This window comes from Cupressus sempervirens, chromosome 3 (genome assembly GCF_028749045.1).
Source record: "Cupressus sempervirens isolate cs-2001-9-10 chromosome 3, ASM2874904v1, whole genome shotgun sequence".
Lineage (NCBI taxonomy): Eukaryota > Viridiplantae > Streptophyta > Pinopsida > Cupressales > Cupressaceae > Cupressus > Cupressus sempervirens.
In genome coordinates this window covers 984,666,181-984,679,318 of record NC_143120.1, presented here as the reverse complement: position 1 = coordinate 984,679,318, position 13,138 = coordinate 984,666,181, and the positions used below count along the sequence as shown (strand labels likewise).

The 13,138-nt window shown below is 35.5% G+C and overlaps 1 protein-coding gene across 2 annotated transcripts in view; it reads right to left on the bottom strand.

Annotated features, from left to right (window-relative positions):
* Window positions 1–3,976: 3,976 nt before the first annotated feature.
* Window positions 3,977–13,138, bottom strand: part of BIG (auxin transport protein (BIG)) — an 83,155-nt gene continuing 73,993 nt past the window's right edge. For both annotated transcript variants that reach the window (XM_089822693.1, XM_089822694.1), the window contains exons 11-15: window positions 7,360–7,503; window positions 6,527–7,178; window positions 5,997–6,370; window positions 5,388–5,891; window positions 3,977–5,283 (exon numbers count right to left, since the gene is read on the bottom strand). In XM_089822693.1, coding sequence (XP_089678819.1) covers window positions 4,405–5,283; window positions 5,388–5,891; window positions 5,997–6,370; window positions 6,527–7,178; window positions 7,360–7,503 — 2,553 coding nt within the window. In that variant the 3' untranslated portion in view covers window positions 3,977–4,404. The remainder of the gene's footprint in view (window positions 5,284–5,387; window positions 5,892–5,996; window positions 6,371–6,526; window positions 7,179–7,359; window positions 7,504–13,138) is intronic.

Genomic DNA, 13,138 nt, shown 5'->3' with positions numbered 1-13,138 from the left:
TAGGCAAAACAACATTTTGAAGATCAAGAAAGAGAAGTTCTAAGTGGATGTTTGAGCAAGTGGATTAGCCAAAAGGGAGCAAAACGAAGAAAGAGGTTGAATAGAGGAAAGAGATAAAGAAAAATATATATCTGAACAAGAAAAGGTAGTGCTATTCTAAACTTATCATTTCATTGTTACTCTTTGACAATTGTAGCAGAAAATCTCTTAATTGAGTGGACCTAATAGCCTTGTTTGTAAATCCATTGTATGGTGACATTATATTGAATATTTTGTAAGTCTTTAAGAGTGGCCACTCTATAGATACTCAAGAGTGATATGGTCTATATAATATTTGATGAAAATCCTCTAACAAGGTCACATTAACAATGTGTTTGTAACCTTTAATGAGGTTGGCTCCTAACAGAGCTCACTTCAGAAGAGTGAATTTTTTGGGTTCTCGTCCCAGGTGGTTTTTCCCTTAACAGGGTTTCCACGTTAAATACTTGTGTCAAATTGTGTGGATGTATATTGTGTTGCATGTTATTTTCAAAAATTATTGTTTATTGTTGCAACTCGATATACATAGAAAAGCTTAGTCTAATACTTGGTATATGAAGTTAACAATTTGTTGAAAAATTAAGTTGAATGTTTGATATGTTTATCGAACTAGTGATCTGAAAGTTTAGAGTGCTATAGTTTGTAAAATTGTGTTTAAAGGCCTATAGGATAGCTGGTTATAATTGATTCCCCCCTCCCCTCAATTATCTAACAATATTTATGTGGATTGGATAATGTGTTTTATTTAGTAAATGATTTAATCAATGATACTCAAATAATCATATGATATTTGGTATCATTAAATAATTAAAAGATAACCTTAAAACATAATGATAATTATTTAATTGAGAATTAATTAAATGTTTAATTTAAAATACTTAAATTATGAAAGTTGAGAAAATTAATTAATTATTAAAGATAAGGTGATAATTTATCCACAATCATTTATTTAATAATAAATTTAGATTTGCACATAACTAGTGAGCTATAAATATTATTATTCATTAAAATAATAATTATGTTATTTGAAAAAGTGTTTTGCAATATTTAACTTATAAAGTATTTTGTGTGTGTGATAGAATAAGCAAATCAAATTATTTAATATTCTATTAGAGTTGAGTTACTTTTTATAAAATTACAGTTAGAAACCTTAGATAAGGCTAAATTTTATTTATCAGTGGATCTTGGCTCATTTGAGCACGCAAATTTCGGTGAGGAAATTGGTGAATCAAAGTTAAAAGAACATTTTGAAAGATTATGAGTATTTGGATTGTGAGAATTAACAAAGTTATTTTATATTTTAGTTGTTGAGCTTTCAAGATAGGGTTTGAAAAATCCATTGTAATTTTGATTTTGGATCGATGAATATATTTGTGCAAACATGAGAGAGAAACTCCTTTGATCTTATTGGTAAAAAAATTTTTAAAATTGGTTGGAAATCAATCGATTTAGAAAACCCTATACAGATCATTTGAAAAACTATAAATTTAATATGCATTTGAAAACCCTTTGGATAAAAGAAAAATTCAATCATGAAAAATAGACCTGCACATAAACAAGGAAATAATGTCTTATAACATTTGACTTGTTTGAAAGCCAAAAGATAGTACGAGAATCAAAATACACAGTTTGGAACATCACGTGATATTTGGTAACTATTGATAGAATGTGCAAATGTCAAGTTGCAAGTGGAAAAGTTGGAAAGTGAATGACAGGTGGAGTTGCATCCTTGGAAATGCAAAGAATGTTCCCTTTTGATTGGGTTTTGAATATGTACGTTGTTTAGACCATTTTCTCATTCGCTTGTTATTTGCTAATGATTTTTGTTTGGGAAGGTGTCAAACTTATGAAAAACAACCCACGGAAAGAAGTTTGAGTTCCAAGTTCGTTCATGTAGTTAGTACGAATTTAATTGACACCTTTCAATGATTTTTGTTTTGGAAGGTGTCAAACTTAAGAAAAACAATACCCATGGAAGGAAGTCTGAGTTCCAAGTTCATAGAGGTTGATGTGATTTAGTATGAATTTAACTAACTTTTTTTAATGAATTTTGTTTGGCAAGGTGTCAAACTTATGAAAAACGATACCCACGGAAGGAAGTTTGAGTTCCAAGTTATATAGAGTTTGATGTAGTTTAGTATGAAATTAAATAAATTAAATTACCTTTTTTCATATAGAGTTCGATGTGGTTTAGTACAAATTTAATTAACTTTTTTCAAAAGTGTCTGGGGACTTGGTTGTCGTCTTGTGTTGCAAGCATACGTTTGCATTTCTAAATGCTGTAGCTTTAGTAACAATGAAGGGGATGTGCTTTGTTATTATTATATATTTAGAACAGATTTATTTTTATAACAAATGGTTGCCCTAGTGGTGTGTCAAGTAATTTTGTCCCTGTGAGAACTTTGAAACCAATTCAAGCGTCTCCTATATTTGATTAGTGAGATTCACTCTGGCTCAATCAACAAATTATGATTCACACATACACAAATAGACACTCCTAGTAAGGTTGGGATTGGCCTCTACCCCTCAATTTTTTTTTTTTGAAGTTCATTAAACTACGAATGGATAATGCCACAAAGAGAGGTCTTGTGTAATCTATTTTAAAATATTATCCCAAGTTGAGGATGTGAGGATTGCAAAGAAGGGGCCAAGTGTTACAAAGGTCTATTAGTTTGTTCTTCAACTGACATAATCTTGTTGTTTGTCGTTTGGCTTTTGTTTATTTGATAAGTAAGAGATAATTTCCACAGCAAGTCAAACTGTGATATTGCTATCAGGATATAACTGTGTGATTTTGAGTCAAACTCATTGACCCATGTTTCATGAGTAGTGATTCAACATGAATCCATCTCTCATGAGAATAAATGGAACACCTAGCACTCATTGGATCTAGGTGATGCTCACAGGAGTGAAGCACTGAGACTTCCCAAGAGGTCACCCATCCCAGTACTACTCCATCCTGAGAGCGCTTAACTACAGAGTTTCCTCGATGGTTAAACCCAAAGCTTGCAACTCCATTTGCAAAATCTTCACCAAGTGTTGTGCCTTATGAACCATTTATTAGAAAGCCCCTTAAGCTCATCAATTGATCAGTACGAGATAATTTCCACAGCAAGTCAATTTGTCATTCCACTGCCCTTGTAAAAGACTCCAAAACCTTCCAAATTTATTGGTAAACATGTTCACTAACATCTTGATGTTAACAAAGCTTTCGAGCTCCTTACAACCTTTGACCCTTCAGTAATAAAACAAGTGTTTTCCTTCTTTTCATTGTCCTTTTTGAGGCCTAGCATATAACCCAAAACAAAACAAAACAAAACAAAACAAAATTAACATTGAAAACAAAAATGTTCATATAAACATGAGCACACACCAACTTGGCATTATAATAGGATACAACAATCTATAGCATAGAATGAATATAACCTGGAACATAGTGCATGACATCCTTGGGTATGTTCACTCGTCTTACGAGCGCACAATCAACCACATCCGTGTTGAAAACCTTTTGCATCAAAACACGTGAACCAACTCTTTCGCGAATAAGAACTTCAGAACAGTTGATAAAAAGACTGGATAATTGGTAACTGATTGGATGAAAAATCAGTGCACGGGATTTTCAAACCCAAGCAAAGCGTTAGCACATAATATAAACATGCATAATAGAATTATTAAGGCCAGCCCAACATTTGTAGGATAGATTACACAGCATAATTAGGTAACGCTCTCATCCTACTCTCGATGACATCTACAATAGGTTGGTTTGTATTTAAATCTAAAATTATCTTGTTCAATGCTTGAAATGTCATTTTTCTATTCATATTAAGGCATCCAAGCTTATTTTGTGGTGAAGTTAACAAGCTCCGCTAAAGAGATTGAGAGGACGGGAGAAAAGATGTAATGAAGAATACGGTACTTTATAGCACAATGACCAAGGTCATCAAGCATACAGCATCATACTTCATAAACCTTTAAATGTGCCTTACAGGTTTACATTTGATCTTCGAACAAGATGACAGACGTTATACATCATTGGGATCCCAGAAAAAAGGATATTATGACGATAACAAAACTCATGCAACCATGAAAGAGCATTTATGCGAACAATGGCAAAAATGTATGCTATTCAATTAACCCATATACAGAAAATATCATTAATCTGAAACTTAATGTATGTACTCTCAACCAAGTCGATGTTAGCCCCTAAGACGCCAGTCTCATCAGAAGCAAAAACCAATCGTCCAGTCACTGGGCATATGGCATCCAATTGAGAATCAGCCAGTGTCCTGAAACTGGCATGCTCCTTCCCTCATTTGCTGTATGGACAATTCATTTAGAAGTTGAAATATACCCTCAATATGTACATCATTTGGCATTGCCATTTGAAATGGCATCTTGTACAAAATCCTCACATCGAGAAAATCCACCCAAAAGAGCATCACTCAAGGCACCCATTATATCAAATGCTTCTTGCATATCACTGGCACTTTGCATGTCTTCCAGCCAATTTAGCAACTCCTTTGAAAATCCCAACATACCCTTCACGTCCTGTAACCTTTCTCTCATGGTAATTTCCCAAAGCTCCATGCCAAGAGATCCACTACTATCATCATTAGTTTTTTCGTTGCTATGGATTTCCATGCCCAGATTTCTATTTTTTCGTGCACTTGGCTTATTCAACTTTAAGAAGCGCTGCAACTGCTCTATAAGCCCTGTATATATGAGCATGGGTTGAACAATAGCAAACAGTTTTTCACTACCTATTTCGGTGGAGTTTGAATCTTCTTTGCTGATTTCATCATATTTTGGATCCATTGCTGCCAGATCTGAAGATGAAGCACGGGATGATGCAGGGGCTGTCAATGGTGAACGTCCATGCTTGTATTGCATGTATGCATGGTATATTCCTCTCTGCAAAAATGAATGACGATGCTGCTCCCACTCATCTAAAGACTGCAGCAGCAAAGAATGCACCATCATGAACTGGACTGTTTCCTCAGCTGCTCCATATCTTTGGGAGGGTGGTGTTGATGGCTTTGGTCCAGATGGTGAATCCAGCTGAGATGGTGAGGTGAGGTAAATAATCAGATTTTTTGCCATTGATCGCCGCTGATTAGTACCTCCTTGATCAAGTAAATGATTAGCCATCTGTATCATAAATGGTAGAAACCGAGAGTTGCTCTCTTTTCCTCCACCTTTGCTATCTGTGCTGAATGATGCTCCTGTTGCAAAGCGAGCTAACATCTGCAAAGGAGCCAACAACAGTCAAATACAGGGTGATAGTCTAGAAACCACAAGAAATAAGTTCAAAATTGTCGCACAATCGTGGAAATAAAAAAGATACATACCAGCACAATATCATATGTAAGTAAACGAATACGACTCCCATCAGCTCGCCCAAGAGCATTCAAACTGTCCCAATACTGATCAACATGACGTGCATATTGAGTAAGAGGAACAGCTGGACCCCTCAACGGAAACAGAGAGTTGCATAGTGTTTCATTGTTTCGTAAAGCTGCCCCCTCCCATTCTTTCTTTGGATTCCTTAGTGAAGCATCTGCTCGCTTGGCCTCTTGATGACACTGGAAATGTATAATATTGAAATGACTAACAGTCGTATACACCCATTCTCCCCGAGGGTGGCTTGTTGTTCCAATACCCAGATGTACACGCTTACTAAATGAGTATGCTCCCAGCATATCCGTAGGCCTTAAACTATACCCCTCTCTGCATACCATGCATGCAAGCCCTGCTTCCTCCTCCTCTACTTCTTCTAAACCTTCAATAACAGGTTGTGAAACAACTATTCTCTCACCCCCATCAGAAGCAAGTTCCCTTCGCATACCTAGTCCCTGAAACGATGAAAAATCTTAGTAATTTCATATGGACAAATATTATTTTTTTTTAAATTAAAAAAATATTAAAAATCTTAGTCCTATCTCCAGACATCAGCCCACCTGAAGTAACTGCTCTCTTTTCCTCAGGGCCCGACGCCGCATCTCATCCTTAGTTGCATGCCTCAGCTGGTGCACCTTATCTGCAAGGAATCCTTCTCCTTTGTTATCCTTGTCTGAAAGGGTGTCTAGCAAATTCTCTGCTCTTGCACCAATCTCACTTTCTCCAGAAACACCCTCAAGTGCTTGGAGAAGAGGTAATACTCCTCCTCCATCAATACACTGTTGCATGGCTAGATGTCCCCTGGCAAGCCCTCTCAACATAGATAAAATCACAGGTACTGAAGGCAATTTGAGGGCATGCATCCATTCTGGAGAAGACTTGAAATCTCCTCTCTCAGAAACACCAAATACTTCTTTTAAATGTTGAACAGCCACTGTATAAAATAAATACAACAAACAATAAATATATACCTAAGAATTAACAATCAAAGAGAATGTTGCTAAAAGCAAGGAAAATCTACTTCAGAAATTTAGGAGCTAAACCAAAAAAATAGAATGACACACATTGCATGTAAATGTCAATTTCATACCTCCAGCAATACCCTTCTCAATAATGATATCTTTTAGCTTCTCACCAAATGAACTTATCTTGATAGATTCTGAAACCTTAACAAAATTCTCAACTGCAAATCTTTGTTCAGCTGCCTGTTGAGCCAAACCTTCATCTTTAACATTTTCTTGATGTCTTACTTGCACATCATCAAAAGCAACCCAATCCTTTAGATAGGGATTAAAGTGGTCAACAAGCACTTCCATTGCTGCTTGTTCACCGTATGTCAAATATGGTAAAATGCGTGCCACCATCTCATTATTGCGCTGCTGTTTATTGGACTTTTTGAGACCTGAGGGATGACAAAGTCTTTCTAAGAACATCATCACTACTTTAGCAGCTTGCTCACCAGCACAATTTGCATCACTAGATGTTGTCAATGCACTTTCTGATATCCCAATGTCACTGTCGTTAGCCTCCATAACTAGACTTTCAACAATCAGGAGAATGCCTTCTGCAGGTTCCACAGCATCAACAGAAAATGCCCTCCTGGCTGTCTCCAAAAGCAATGCCAATGCACCTAGCCGTAGCAATGCCAGCCTATTTTCCCGTATCTTGCAGCAATACATAAGCAGCTTGAGTACCAAGGCCAGCTCCTCTTGATTTGATTTTAACTCATCATCTCTCAAATGCTGCCAGGAAATATTTTCAATATTAGGGAAAACCAAAATGACAAATTTCAAAATAACCGTTCTAGCATGCAACGTCTAAAGTTACTCTAAACAGTACAAAGAGAAGAAAACAATAAAGGTAGGTAAAGTGAAACAATGAAAAATGGACACAAATCAAAATGATGGAACAAGGACAACTCACTTGAACCATGTTCAAAATAATATCTAGACCACCACATTCTCTCACCGCACCAGCAATTGCAAATTCAATCTCTGGATCCTGGGATATCTCCCTATCCTCTTCCAATTCTTTAATCATAGGCTCCGTAGCCTCACCATCCAGTCCCTAAATAATACACCCAAAACCACAATATATCACCACACAGCACATTTTCATGTTGGTAAAGCACAAGCCTGGATCATGTAGTTCTTAAAAAAGCACAGGGCTGCATCAAACTGAGGCAGCTATATCTAGATTTTTTATGAAACAAGGGAAAAAAACAACTATTATGATAGTACGATAAACAGCACAGACAGTTAATGTACACATAAAACCGAAACGCCTTGGCCACATATTTAATTACAATCGAGAAAAGTTTTAGCAGTTTACTTCCAAGTTCATATACATTTTAGAAATGCAGGAAAATTACCACATAAAAGCCAAAATTTTGAGGTTGAACAGTCAATCTAATCATTATAAGAAAAAATGTCTAATGTATATGCCTTCCTTGAAAACAAAAACACACACAACAATAATTTAAATAGAGAAATATTTATGACTTAAGGATGTCATGTGCCCTTCTTGAAATAGGATTAAATAATACACAATAACAATTATAAAAGAATCCAATTAAAATTAGTTAAATACTGGTTAGGTTAAACAAAAGGTCAAAAGGCATGAATGGAAAAGTTGTGTTTCCATCAAATAAGGGGTATAAAAGGGAGAGATGAGAACTTCTATGAGGGAAAAAGGGAAGGAATAAAGAGTGGAGCATAAGTATTAAGGAGGTATTTAGGAAAAGGAAAAGGAAAAGGAAGATATTGTAGAGGTGACTTTCAAAAGGTGAAGGGTGTTTTCTTTTGAAGAATTGTTCTCTGCAAATGTAATAATACTACCATTTATTTCTGTGTTTTCCAACCGCAGATTGGAATGCATATAAATATCAGTAGATTAGACATGTCCCTATGGTAATTTATAATTTAATAACCATTTAGACAATATTAATAATAATATATATAAACATAACTATAACACACACACACACACACACACACGAGAGTTTTTCTAATTGATGATGAACCAATAATCATAAAGGATTATTTCTAGGTCCATTCAATCTGACTTAAGCTACAACATTAACACTCCCTCTTAGCTAGGGAGGATTGTTATAGAACACATAATATTGTCAAACATATAGAGAGATGATATTCTTGGAATGGCATATTAAAGGTTATCAACATATATCCATCAACTTAGATGTTATCTTTTGATATCATCCATGGTATGATTCAACATGAAATATCAATCATACCTATATTCTCTTGGTATGTGCATTGGCATCATGTTCATGATGCCACCAAAAGAATATGTTATATCCTAGAAGGATATGAGTTATCTGATTTACAACACAATCTGGGACAACAATTGAATGTAGTCAATCAAAATGATCTCCATCATGACAAGTATCATGATCTCCGACACTTCAGGACAACAACTTAATGTAGTCTATCATGATATGCGGCTTAATGATGTCAATCATGATAATGGGTCAAACCATTGTTAAGATTGTCACCTTACAATAGCGACCTCACAAATACATCAATGAAACATTGTCACCTTTCATGACATAATCCACATATGCAAAATAGTAACTCTCATGATATCCACCATGAACCAAGTCAGAGGGTGGAACAAGGGTTTTCAACTCAACCTTCTCTCTCACAAAGAGAAGAATGCATTACAAGGAATTTCACCTCAAACTTCTCCCTCTTAATTTGTGATTTCATCCAAGGTTGCTTCTAATGGAATGTTAGACTCCCTCTAAAACTGATATCAACCTTCTGACCTCTTCATACAAAATTGCCTTCGATGAAGTGACAAAACTCCCTCTTTATATAGAAGGATACCCATTATCTCAACCATCAAAGATATTTGCTTAAAGGGGCTATCCACCCTGATCATCAGATAACTAATGAATTCCATATCACAACTTCTTTGGAGCTACTGTCATAAGATTGACTTTGCACAATATTTGGTAGCATGAATAAAGTACCGACCTCCTTTTCTTCCCCATACATAAAGGAAAAGATCTAGGCAAATAACTCTTATAGTACATATAAAAATACAATTAAAAAAGAGAATACAGTGATTAGATAAATATAATACTTAAAGCTACTGAATACTTATCTATGCATCCTTGACACAAGTTGCTTTGATGAAGGTCCATCAAACCTTGAAAATGTCTCAATATAAGCATTTGTCAAACAATGGGAATGGGACATTGATTATTATTCCCCCCACAATGTAAAATTCTCAATCTTATATCATTGAACAATTTGCGTCACATCAAATATACCAAACTTGTTTCTATTTAATAGATTTGAGAATCTAAGTCTATTTGTCAGTCGATTTAATCAAATCCTCTAGTTTCTCCTTCTGAATGTTGATTCCTCCTCTTTGAAGAAACGGTAAAGTTTCTGCAAATTCTTTGGACTGAATATAGACTGGATTCTACCTTATTTATCTCCTTAAGGTTTTCTGTGAATAACTTCAGATTATTGCCTTCAATTGAATTTGAAATCTAATTCAGAATTATGTCTTATACTTCTGCAAATCATAGGTAGGCAGCATTGATTAAGGAGCAGACTATTTGTATTTTGTGTGTCCTTAGACTTCAACAATACCACCATAAGTAGAGAGACCTAGGGACATGTCCTTTCAAGTAACAAGTCCTTTCAAGGGACATGTCCCTTCCAAAACAATCTTTAACCAATCTAGAAGCCAGCGACTTTTCCAAGGAATAATTAGTTTAAAAATTAACTTAACACATATTGAATATAGTTAACTCCAAACTAATCCTAAGTGAAGACGCCGATATCTCTAAGAGGAAGGTGTAAAGACATTTGGATTACTCTAAGTTATGTAAGAACAGATCAGACTGACCTGTAATCAGATCAGTAAGATTTTAAGTTACAGATTTAACAGAAACTAAACACAATCTGTATGGTCTTCCTCTTCGACAGATGTCTCAACTCAGTCCTTAAAGACACATAGGCAGGTCCCTCTCCCTTCAATTTGAAGACAGCCATCCTTCTATCATATCCAGGTGTCAAGACATGTTTCTAAACGAAACCCAAAGTGATTTTTTCTCTGTAATATTCCAGACCTGTTTTAAGCTGCCTTTTTTGCACCAAAATTTTCAAACTCTCTCTCTCTCCCTCCCCTCCCCCCCCCTCACAAAACCAACATATTCAACTGGAGATTGCATTACACGACAAATTGATAAACAACAAATGCAACTGCGAATTGATACAACTGTAGAAAGCTGCCCCTGTTTGTTTTCTCTCTTTGTTTGAGCCTTCTTCACACTTTCATGGTGTTACAATCAACAGGCGGTCTTCTCATGTGGCAATTACAATGTTTATAAATCATTATCTGTTTCAGATTTGACTGAATGGGAATGGAATGCAAAGTCTATTGTTACACAACCTGGGATTCTTAGAGGAGGCACCTTGGGAAGAATCACAAATGATTACTATTGATTCTGAACCCATGACTGATAACATTATAGCTAATAGTTTTACCCACGTGAGCAATAGCATTTGCAGAGTTTTGCAAAATTAGTTGAAAATACCTGCTCAATGTTTATACCTATGTTGCCACCTCAGTTTGAGTTGGACCATGTGAAACAAATTGTTGTTAAATATCCTTGGATATTTTTTCCCTTCTAAACTGCCAACTCTTGTAGGCTGATAGTCTTCAACTGTCTCTGGAAGTTACTGGACTGTTATAAAGTCGTAGGCCTTCATAAAGACATCAAGTGCTAGAATAGCAGGAAAAACTTTTTTTTTAAATGTCACATCCCCTCCTCAATTTGAAACCAAATTGCTTGGTCAAACAATTGCATGATGAAGTTTCAGAATGTCTCAAGGTAATTCTGTCAAACAATTAACATGTTCCCTCTGAGAATGGGCTAAAATCGGATCTGAATCTACAGCTTGTTGTTTACGGAGTTGGAGGGAAAGTAAAACAATACAGAAGATTCATATTTCATACAGCAATAACTTTCACAGTACTTTCCCACCAATGTGCATTTATTAAATCACCTCGTTTGCATTCAAGCATGAGACATGACCAGAGAGCTGACTGTAAGCGAACATTGCCTCCAATTGCATAACGTGGAATTGCTTCAAGAATATAATACCTGAATGCTCATCTATATCCACCTTGTACAATGAATTTTCCAGATTTACAAGATGAAATTGTGATGCAACAGATATATTATGTTAAGTGTCAACTCTTCATATATGATGTTGGAAATCATATAGACTTCAATAAGCAAATGGCAAGTCCATTAAAATTGCACAGATTTGAACTCTATGTTATTCAGAGAACTCCAACAGTATGGGCCTCTGTTCTTTTCCAGCATACTTAACACGGAAATTTTTGCAACACTTCTGAAGAGATTATGGGGATGTATTTACCAGATGAAGGTATTGCACCCAAACTCGCGATGCTTTGTCTGCCATTTAATACCAATGACAAACACAAAAATTCATTCCCAAGCCATCCTTCAGGGTTTTGATTGCTAAAGAGGAAATAATATAGTTTGTTTCAAAATTATTCAATATATTTTGTGTCCCTAAATAGAGATTCCTGAACTTCAAAATGGGGCCTACGAGCTCATAAATTTGATTTATTAATTCCCACGGTAGCAATAAAGAGTCGAACCCACCATTTAAATGAATCGACTTTGACAACAATAAGGGACCATACTTCTTTAAATCTGTGGTTTAATATATGCCAAAATATTTATCTTTCAACTTTAAGGAAGCCCAGGTAATATTCGTCGATTGCTTCCGAGTCCGCCAGACCTTAGAGGATGGAATGGAAAAATAATACTTATCAAATTATTTACTCCTCACAACACCATGAAATATTCCCGAAAATTATCAACAAATCCAGCTTTTAAAACACCATAGACAATTATTTTATTCCAAGAACATGATATTCTCTCTGGCAGTATGAACTTACAGCAATATTATTCACTGAGATTCAAAATACTTGGAATAAAATCTGAATAAAATTTATCCTCCAAAGTTATTATAAATCACTTTATCTGGTTAGTTGATAGAATAATTGCACACAACAATTTCCTGCACCTCATATAGTCACTGACATAATCGATATATATATATAGAGTTTCATTGCTGCTGTAGGACTATATTCGATGCCTTCATCGGGCCTTCCTGATCTTTATTTATTTGCCCATCCTGGTACTGTAGTCACTTGACGGTATATTTGCTTATTTTCTCTGCAACTTTCCTTTTTTCTCAGTTCTTCTCCTCTTACTGCGTTAGGCACTGGCTGAGATTGTATTCCTTACTATCATATCTGTAAGTTCCAAATAAAATACATTTCTCCTCTGTACCGCTGGCTTATAATGTTACAAAGTACTCTCTTCATGATCACTGTATTCCCTGTCACTTGCTGGAATGGTAGAGCAAAATCACAGCCTTACATTGTCTCATCACAATTGAAAAAAAGATGGTTATTTAGAAATACTTGTTTAGGAATGCTTAGTGAACCTTGTAGGGAGGGGGAATTTCCAGGGAATTTCCAGGCTTCACCATTGAGCCAAATGTAAGATGATTCAGACATCTTGACCTACCAAACTGAAGCAATTAAGTGTGTGACTCGGTTTAGAGTTCTGTACAATTATTTTGGTGACTTTTCTGATTGTTTGACTGTGTACATTGAT